Raw genomic sequence first — 10696 nt, 5'->3', positions numbered from 1 at the left:
TGAGGTAAAAGGGTATGGCCAATGGGAGGTCCCTTACAGAAGAATTAATTTTCAGAGTCAGGCAGGACTGCTTTCAGGAGAAAAAGGGACAGGCCCATAGCAAAGACTTCTCTCACTTGCCTCCAAAAATTTAGCCTGTTGAATTTACCAGACACATTTCAAAAGTCTGGATCACAAAACTATCTTAGATAGTGATAGTGATTATCTTAGATAGGTGATGCTAAGCAGTTGTGTGGGGAGCTAAACAGTGAGGAACTGGCAGAGAAAACTGTACTGTCAGCATACATATTGTATTGTTAATGGATAAGAAAATGCTGCCTATTGTTTGGTACGTAACAGAACAAAACCAACACTGCCCACTGGTATTAGAAGAATCAATCAATGCTTACCTGCGACCACATTCTGAATATTTACCAATATTTTTTAATATTAAGGCAGCTGTTAATCGGATGTGTTTAGTTATTGGTCCCTCTTTTTCATCCTACAAAAGAAAAGAAAAAAAAAAGTAAAAGCTCCATAATAGTAAGCAACAATTTGTATCTAATAATACTTGAGTCAAACAATACTCACTGTAAAATCTCTGAAGACAAGGTTTCTTGATCCCCTCCTTAATGCCATTAGGGCAGCACTTGGATGATTCACAATGGCCTTCTGTGCTCTGGGAGTAGCAGCTGTACTCCCTACAACTGGCGGCCTACATGAGCAAAGAATGAATTAGTAACAATAAGCTTTACACCACTTTCTAACAGATTAACAACTCTGGACATTTATCTTGATAATTTTTCCAACCTATTTGAACTGCAAGAGCCTTTACCACAAGGCGCTGCTACACAATTTGTCTTTTGTTTCCACGGAGAGAAACATTATTGCAAAGCCTTCTGAAGTATCATGAACATTATTTTATGTGGGGGGAAAAAAGAAAGCACTGCTCTTGAAGAAGTACAGCTCATCACCCACAGTATTTGCAATGGAAAAGTACAATATACTGCATAACGACACAGCGGCCTTCCTGAAGCACACCTACTTGAAGAAATGTTCTGTTAGACAGAATTCAATGTGAACAGTGATAATGGCTATACAAATGTCAACTGAGATTTGGCCAGAGAATGTCCTAGAAATATAGCTGTTTAAAACCTGACCCAGCTTATCGGGACCGTTAGACACTGAGACAGTATAAAACAGCTAATAGCTGTACTAAGTGGGAAGCAATACAAGGTAACACCACTTAAATTATGATCTAAGACATAAAACATTTAATTGTTAAATTCAACCAAACATTTACCTTTATTACCCTTACTACCTTTATTGCAGCTTTCAAACTGAGATTAAGAAATTACGCGGACTAGTTTATAAAGCTGGGACAAGTAACACACATGGTGGAAGCAAATCCTTAATTTTAAATATTAACACTGAAGTCAACGTTCTTCCATGTAAGACTGACACAAGTCATACAACTAGAGTTTAAAATGTTTAAGTATATAACTTAACGAGTAAGACTTTTTAAAGAGTCATCTCAAAGGATGACTGAAGTAGCAATAGTGAAAAATGTCACCACATTTCAATGTTACATTGTATTACTATTAGTTCTTGTACAACCTAGTTAGAAAATGTCAACATATTAGAAAGCACATTAGTGCTTGTTTGCAAAGGTAGCATAAATCAGACATAAATGTTTCCGTTTTTAAGATGAAAAATCAGTCTGCAGCAATATTTAGTTATCTTCTAGCACAAAGAAGTGGAAACAGGCCGACTCCTCCCTAATACCTCCGTTCATAATCCCCATCATCCTCTCCTGATGAGAAATAACATTTTGAAAACCTTTACGAAGGAATGAGAGAAGGGCAAGGATTGAACTAAGAAACTGTTGGGCAGTTGTATATGTTTATAGGAAACTATGCAGAATAGTAATTATTGATTTTCTTTTTTAATTTTTGGACCACTGTTCTCTTTATATTGAGAAGAACAATGAATCATCAGCAGAAGCTTCTCCAAATGTCTCTCTCGACCACCTACCATAACATAACTCAGAAAGCTGAGTTACTATTGCCTTTATTCTAGAAATACTGAAAAAGGGACAACTGCAATAAATATGGATTGCCTTCCTTTGTTGTTGTTGTTTTTGTCTGTTTTGTTTTTGGAAAAAAAAGTTGATAAAATTTTACTGGCATCTCAAGCAGACTGACCTGTATCTATGTGCGTGGACGCATCTTTAGAGTTGTAAAATTTCCTAATTTCAACATCATTTTAATGTCAAACCATACCACTCATCCTCTGACTATAATTACCTCTTGTCCCATTCCCATGCTGCACGAAGAATAGTTCTGATAGCTTGATACCACCAGCAACAGTGGCAACAAGGGAAAAAAATGGCATGGTTCCAAAGAGACTCAAATACGCTAAGCTATAGACAACATACTGATAATTGCTACTGCTACCTGACCTTCCAGACTGTAATATTCAGCTACCTCTGAAAACCAAAAGAAGAAGAGTCAATATAATACAACTTTAAAAGCAAAGAAATAGAGAATTAAGGTATACAACCAGCTCTGTAATAAAGCTTAATTTTGCCTACCTGGTTCTAGCAAAAGACATCTCAGCTATTTTTTTGCCTATCATAACACCACACCTACTTGGAAGAAATTATGATTAAGAAAACAGGCCTCTGTTTGTTATGGTGTCTCTGAAACGCTGTTGTTCAGCAGATTTTGGTCCCTGCATCAGTAACACTCACTCTATCTGCAATCCCTTGGATGAAGAGAGATTAAGCAAAGTAAGTCAGCATGTGATGAGAAGGTGCATGCCTAAAAGCTGATGGCTAAAACACAATTTCTCTCAGTACCATTTCTCTAAGATGTTTCAGCTCCATACAATAATTTAATCATATGGTCTACCAGATGTGTGCTGACATATTTGCTATGTATCTAGGAGTCAATGAGAAGTAAATTAAGCCAAAACCTTCTAAGTCAGTTAAGACACTACAAACAATTGACCACATAGCCAACTTGAGATGACTGGCTGGAACAACCTTAAGTTTCATCTGACAAGCCACTGATTCTGGAAAGCAAGTTACCAGATCCTGTTTCCCTCATGTGGTTGCATGCCCTTTTCAGTTGTGCAAACTTAATTCTATGGCAGATTATATGGGTTACATATAATAAAAAACAGACGTATTTTTCATGTTTATTGATTTCTGTGTTTGGTAGTAAAAGAGGAGTAATAGGAACATGAGCAAAGAGAGGTCACAGGGAACCTCTGTGATATCACGATACAGCTAAATGGCATTAACAGTTAGGAGTGCTGACACAGAAAGATCTCATTCCTTTCATTTCAGCTTACCTCCTGCACCAGTGCTCGACTGACTGTAAGGCGAGTGCATTCAGCTAAACTGGCAAATCCATTTTTCAGCTGATCAGTTATTTGTGGTGGGTGTTTTTGTTTCTTTTGTGTTTTTTTTTTAAATTATTATTTTTAATCTAATCTGCGTAGTCAGGCAAAAGCTAAAGCCAATTCGCTGCTAACAGTGAGAGTGCACAGCCACAAGAAGGAACGTGAGATGGCAGAGACAGTCAGAACCTCCTATCCGGAGTAGTGTGAAGCTCTGATTTCAACTCATATCTGAAATGATACCGTTAGTATCTTGTGATGCTGCAGTATTAGTGTCTTGTTGAGAACTGTTCATATATAAATTCCTACTTTCTGATTCCAATCTAATGAGAGAATTCTGCCTTTGAATAGGGGATGTATGAAAGTTTTCCTAACCTGTGCCTATTCTAAAGAAACTTGCAAAGACAGAGCCCACTGCACATGTCTGTGTGACTGAACGCTTCTGGAATGGCAGAGCTGAAATCACATCATGCATGTAGATTGTATCAGCCTGCTCTTCCTACTTGCCAAGTACTCATGACTTTAAATTTTACAATTGTTCTTCATTTTGTGATTTTCAGAGGTCAGAATGCCACTTAGTTTCATGAAATAAGGCACTGTAAGGCAATCACACCTTTGTGTTTTAAAAATTGTGGGGATCTTTTAATCTTTCTGATTAAAAAAAGAAACAAAACAACTTTTCACAGCTTTCATTCTCAATTTTCTCTCACTGCTGCCTCCAGCAGCATGGTAGCAATTTAACTAGCCACACAAAAGACAGCAAAAGTCTGCCTGGAAACATGTAAATCACACCTCCAGCTTGCAATAAAGAGGTTCCAGTTAGTTACTAATAAAACCCTCACCTTAATACAAGCATACAAGTAACTGAATCCCTAATAACTCCAACAGTAACACAACACCCTTGCAATGAGTTTGTACTCCGTAATTTTCAGATCATTGAAATAACCCTGGGAAAGAGGAGACGTAAATCTGCTTCCAGATAGGAGCACAAAATACGAAGATTTAGAGGTCTTGATACTTATCTTCGTAATTTATTTAAAAGGAAGTTTATGGCCAGCAATTCTTATAATAAAACTAGAAGGAACACAGCAAGTCAGAGGCATGTGGTTTAGTGGACATGGTGGCAACGGGTTGATGGTTGGACTAGATGACCTTAGAGGTCTTTTCAGACCTTAAAGATTCTATGACTCCAAGTTACAAGACAAACCAACTCAGCTGTACAAAAGAGCTGATTTGTACCCAAGTAACTTTCCATTTGCATTACAAGCACTTATCTGTTACAGTAGAAGTTATAAAATACTATTCATTTGAGCATTTTAAGAATGTTTATCATAGAATACTGACAAACATACCTTCAAGCACTACCTGCTCTTTTAATGATAACTTAACAGTATTCCTACATCAGAATCTTTTCCCTCTTTTACTGGTTTGTCTTAATGCAATGGACCTAAAATTTAATAGCTATGTAATAGTCAGCTACAGACTCCATGTACAGTTTCACCTGATAAACCAAGTTCTAAATACACAAATTCTTCCAATGATTTCTAATAATCTCATTTTCTTTAGTGCTAAGGAGGTCTAAGTCTCTTACTTATTGGAAGGCTTCTGAATTCCTCCTTGCCCCGGTTCATCTTGCTTTAATCCTGCAAGCAAAGCATCTCTGGAACAATGTTTATCCTGTAATGGGAAAAAAAAAAAAAAGAAACACAGTGAGAAGGTGTGTGAAAATTTCCCATGCAACTGCTACTATTTTTTGAAGTACTTAAAGAAAATCTGCACCTGTAAATGGGTAATGAAGGAAAACCTCTGCCGCTGGAAAGGTTCACATCCCTCCCATAAGCACTGCCCTGGGTAGACATCTTTTCCTCCATGTTCAGTTGCCGCATGATAGAAAACTTGTGATGGTGTTTGAAACCACCTACAGAAAGAGAGGAAAGAAGAATTTAAAGCTTTTTTTAATTTCAGTTAACAGTGCAGTGCAAGTATCACACACATAACCCATGGGGCCTAAGTATTTTATTTCCTGAAACAAAACATGGATTACTAAATGAAAAAGTGTACATGTCTAAATGGAAAAAGAATCATGTGTATGCCATCAGTGAGCTACCAATAAATGACATCATGATTTTCCTGAATCCAATTAAAATATTATGATTTTCTGTTTATATTCTACTAAAGAAATAACACATCTCAATTGCAACAGATAACTTCCATGCAATAGAAGCAAAACATAGTAATAAGCAGTAAAAAAAATGCTGGATTTCATTCATTACTTTTCTTCTTTTTCTTCTTCACTGACGGCCATACTCAGACTTTATTTGAAATATAATTGGGAAATAAAAGAATAAACATAATTTACCCTATTTGCTCTCAGTACTGAATACTTGCCCAAACTGATGGAAAATAAAGGATGAGTGTAAAATTTGTGCTTTTTAGTACAGAAACTTAGAATTTCAAAAAAATAGGTAGACGTCATTTCCTGATGCACACAGAATCTGAAAGATGCCACTTATATCACCCCTTTTGACCTACTCACTTAAACCTATGTTTTTAAATGACTGCCCCGAATCTTAAATGGACCAGTTTGCTTCCCCATATTCCCAAAGGATATGGTATTCGATACTTCAGCAAATAAAGTGCTTCTGCAGCAATGTAAGTAAGCTGTCCTAAGCTTGCCGGTGTATTACTCTTGCTTTTTTTCAATGTTCTGTTGGTGAAGGCCTGATCAGCATATTAGGGTTTTCTTCCATTCCAAAGTGGGAGCAAAGTTACAATTCACCTCAAGATACTGATCAATCTACCATTCCTAGCACTGTAGTTTCGAATGGTCACATGTACACTACAATAACTCATCTTTTGTTGCCTATCAAAAATCAAATGGTAATGGAGATACAGTAAATTTCAAAAACTGTTAAATGAAAACTGTGAATGACTATGGCTGTTCTCTTCAGTCTAGGTATATCTTAAAATATAACTCAATCCTTTCAAATGGCATCCATTACTTCAAGAGACAAAAAATGGCCAAATTAAACAAAGGACTTGGCCACTTACAATCCAATTTAATACAACTAACCCAGCTTGTGAATACACGCTTACAGCTTGGATAGAATTGATCTGGTAATCTAGCTGCTGCCATTTGAGTACTCATTGCCACCAGCAGCCTTTATCCATTTGCTGGATGAAGACCATCTCCATCGCAGTCTTAGCAAAGAGAAAACTACACCCACCTCAGCCACTCCAGTCCACATGTTAATATTTTAGTTTCAAATAACAAGAAAAGTATTTAAGATGTTTGACTGAACTCGTTGGGCTGAACAGTGCTGAGAGGGAAATGACCCCAACCAGACTTCCAGAGAGCAGCCAAGGATGAAGCACCATCCCACAACCTATAGTAGAGGGTTATGGACAAGTTCAAGGCACCTTCTTCCATGCGCCACTACTCGACTCAGTATCATCCATTATAAAATCCCAAGCAACAAAATATTGTTATCTGAAGCTCACAACGGTGTCAAAAAGCTAGCAGAGACAAATCTTAGTTATAAACTGAATCCTATTGCAATAACCACCTCGTGGCTGGAGGGCTGGAACTAGGGCATCCTTAAGGTCCCTTCCAACACAAACCATTCTATGAATAATCACTGGCACAAATAAAACAAATTTCATGGCATAAATCAAATCAAAAATGTAGTTTAAAACATTTTATTCAGCAAAGCTTTATTTTTCTTAAAGCTCTGCCATTTCAACCAAGTTGGTTCATTCACTGTATAATAAATACATTCAATGCTGTACTTCAGACACTAATCTAAGAAGATTCTGATTTACTACAACTTCGCAAGGAGAATTAACAAGATTTCATTCAGTAACTGAGGCAGAACAGTTAGAATCTACAATACTAGTCTGCAAAACTTTAAATTTATTAAAAAAATATATTTATTCATAAGCATTAAAGCAACATTTAACAATACTAATATAAAATAAAATTTAAGTACTGAGAATATGGTCAGTTGAACCTGAACTCTTAGATACCACTTAATTTCTCAATCACTCTGTTCTGCTGCTGAGTAGAACATTAAACTAATAGCTGACCTGACAGGCAGCGGAGACTCAACAGCATTTTCAATCTGTTTTTTAAAATGCAAAGCAATTCAAGAGCAGACAACTCCTGCCTACTTGTGAAACTAAATAACAGCTTTTAAATTAACCTTAGAAATTAGCAATACTTGCAGGCAGCTGAACTTTAAAGTGAAACATCTACTTTCTGTTATATTCTTAATGCAAGGCATTAAGGACAGCTTTCATGGTTTTACTCCCTGTTCAGATACTTAACCAGAATTCATGTGAGAGTGGCCCTCTTTAACAATATCTGTTTAGTTGAGCATGATTTCATTGTGGTCTTCAGATGCCACATGGACTGAAGAAAGAACATGTCATGGACATGTTTCATACCACTCTACTAACCCCGCAGGATGAAGTATCAATACCTGGTATGATGCTTCCACAGTAAACATAAAAAACAAAACACCCCCACCCCTACCACCTTTGGAATCTTGCTGGTCACATCACCAGTAATTCAGTAGGTACAAGAAGAGCATACAATTTTGTTTATTCATATTTATCCTGATTGTCAGTAAAATATTTTTAAAGGCCTTCAATGCCTCCTGCAATGCATCCTGGAAGAAAAATTTAATGCTAATATTTTGTGAGAATAAAACCACAGAACACGTTCAAAGAAACATATCTAAATAACTATCAACTTAATCTGCTGCCATACCTTCGTGGTTAGTTGTGAATACCACAAAGGAAGCAATGATCTATCACTGTCTTATGCTAAACTTCAGTGCTTAGCATCTAATGACTAAGCAAACATGGATGAAACCAAGTATGAGATGTAAAATTAATGAAGTAGACTAATAACCCACTGAAAAGAAGCTTCTTGTTTCCTGCTTAAACAACTCTGGAAGAACAGCTAAGACTGTGTCTGTTTTCACAGTAATTCTTAGTAGCAGGTGGTAAGTCTGGATTTTTATGTGTTTAGTAGAAAGAGGAAGCCATCAGGAGATATGATACTCTTTGTCTTACATCAAGCTGGTGACAGAATATGCATAAGCAATATAAGCAATGATGAAAATGCTAACTTAACATTCTGATTCTTTCTTTGCCACAAAGAATGCTGAGAGTAACATTTACAGAAACTGGTTTTAGGCTAGGGTTAAAATAAATATTTTAAAAATCATCACCAGTATGAGAACAAAAACTGTGTGTTACAAAGACTACACTGTAACAATGCAAAATCTCTGAAGGCTTTTAGAAGTAACAAAACCCAGTATAATGACAGGATAAACTAAAGGAACAGAAATAGTACAGTATCTTTGACACAGAAATGTAGACAAACTTAAAAAATACAGGGCATAGCCACTGACTACAAGAAAATTTACTGGAATAATAGCTTAAGACAGACTTATAAAAATACTGATAATGTAAGGTAATCATAATTGTATTGCTTCTTTTCCTGCCCTAAGGTTTGTGCCTTAAGCACATCTTAGGTCACATGTGACATCAATCTGTTCCATAGTTACTGTTCCATGGTTAGATGTCACCTCAGTTCTACGTAACTTATCCTACATAGCCACAGACACAAAAGAAAGTTGCTGACTGAATTATGCTTCAAAACTTTAGTTCAGGCTTCTGTTAGGAAACACTCTCAGTTTCTCAGTTCTACCACAGTATAGTTCACTCTTCCATCAATAGGTAGATGCAGGTATTTATGCATCTACTGTGAAGATGGTAGAGGACAGATCTCCAATTGTATTTACTAATAGTAAAGCATCTCAGCAGCCTTACATGTATTTCTTATATACGGAGGTGTTACCCCCCAAAGCCCCAGAAATCACTCCTAAGATGAAATCAGAGCAAGGATTTAAAAATAAAATCTATTAGATAGCTACAGCAACATGCAGAATCTTACCTAAAACACACACGTTTTGACATTGACTTAATGATCTTTGTATTGTTTGTAAGGAATGAAACGGAATCTAGTGTTTCAGAGGTTCCACAAATTGTCCCTCAGTATTCCTCAATTTCTCAGTCCTGTTCAAACGCCTCATTTTGTCCAGCAGTTCAAACAATTCTAACTTTTCCATTATTTCATTCCTACTTTCTGAATGTCTGTGTAACAGCCCTCTGCCAAATGAGCCCATCTGTATGCTCCTTTATCTTGTCCAACAACTACAATTAAGTGTCTCAACCCTTTTCATGCCCATCCTAAACTCATGTAATATCTCTGTTTTTCAAGTGGCAATTTGACAGCTACCTTTGTTTCATCAGTCTGTACCCTTCGCTGAAAACTCATCATATTCACAAGCCTATGTTATTTAAAAAAAATTAGTGTCAAGGTATAGGTATAGATAAAAGGAGAGTATTTCGTGTTTTTATAGGCCTACATCCAAAAGTCTGCTAGCTCACTTCCCTCTATTATTATTAGTTTTTTTAAGGACAAAACCAACAAATTCAAGAATTCTAATCACTGCTGTCAAGTCCTAAGGCTAAGTTCCATTTTACTTCCTTTTGTGACAAGGGAGTCTTGTGACATACAAATGGTTCCATAATTACTATAATTAATCATAATCTAAATAAAACTTTGACCAGGACAGAGAAGTACAATATGCCACTCTTGCAAAACTGGAAATACAAGGAAGATACTAAAAGCTGTACATGTAAGAAAACGACTCAACAGTTCTAACTGGAGTACAGCAACTATTTTTACATTTGTAATACAGAGAACGAGCTTTAGAACTGGATTTTTTTTTTCTTAAGTACATGAATATAATTTTCTGCTGAAAAATAAAATTAGAAGAAAGCCATCTAGGGTATGTTTTCTGTTTTGAAGTATAATTGAGAGCAGCTAAACATCTTGCTTTCACCCACCTCTGCTTCCTCAACAGTTTTCACCTTTTATTTTCCCTGTTAACAAAGTATAAGGTATCTCATGGAAGCAGAATGGATAGAACTTGTAAAATCTCTTTTTACATGCAAGCATTTGCTACTTATTACTAAAAGGTAGTTAAAGAAAGGAGCTTTTTACTTTTTACAAGATTGCCATAGACACATGAAGTTCTGTCCAGGTTTCTTCATTTGCTCTGCATGCTGACTTGCTGCAGTGTATGAAGGTGGCTGCAAATTGAGCTGCTGGCCCTGTACTTGCACTGTTGGTATCGACGTTGCAGGTGTGCTCTGTAGAAAAGGTTAAAACACGGTTTTAAACATGGCACTTAACAAGACATGAAAAACAGTTCACTGTTTGCTCAAAAATATA

The 10696-nt window shown here is 36.4% G+C and overlaps 1 protein-coding gene across 3 annotated transcripts in view; it reads right to left on the bottom strand.

The window, feature by feature from the left end:
- The window catches only part of ARID2 (AT-rich interaction domain 2), a 108436-nt gene that overhangs the window by 3591 nt on the left and 94149 nt on the right, over positions 1-10696 (bottom strand). For all 3 annotated transcript variants that reach the window (XM_004937552.5, XM_416046.8, XM_040702427.2), the window contains 5 exons: positions 10466-10614; positions 5164-5302; positions 4976-5061; positions 571-694; positions 390-481 (listed from right to left, as the gene is read on the bottom strand). In XM_004937552.5, the coding sequence (XP_004937609.2) occupies positions 390-481; positions 571-694; positions 4976-5061; positions 5164-5302; positions 10466-10614 (590 nt within the window). The remainder of the gene's footprint in view (positions 1-389; positions 482-570; positions 695-4975; positions 5062-5163; positions 5303-10465; positions 10615-10696) is intronic.

The sequence above is a fragment of the Gallus gallus genome, chromosome 1, assembly GCF_016699485.2.
Source record: "Gallus gallus isolate bGalGal1 chromosome 1, bGalGal1.mat.broiler.GRCg7b, whole genome shotgun sequence".
NCBI lineage: Eukaryota > Metazoa > Chordata > Aves > Galliformes > Phasianidae > Gallus > Gallus gallus.
This window is presented reverse-complemented; position numbering and strand designations above follow the sequence as displayed.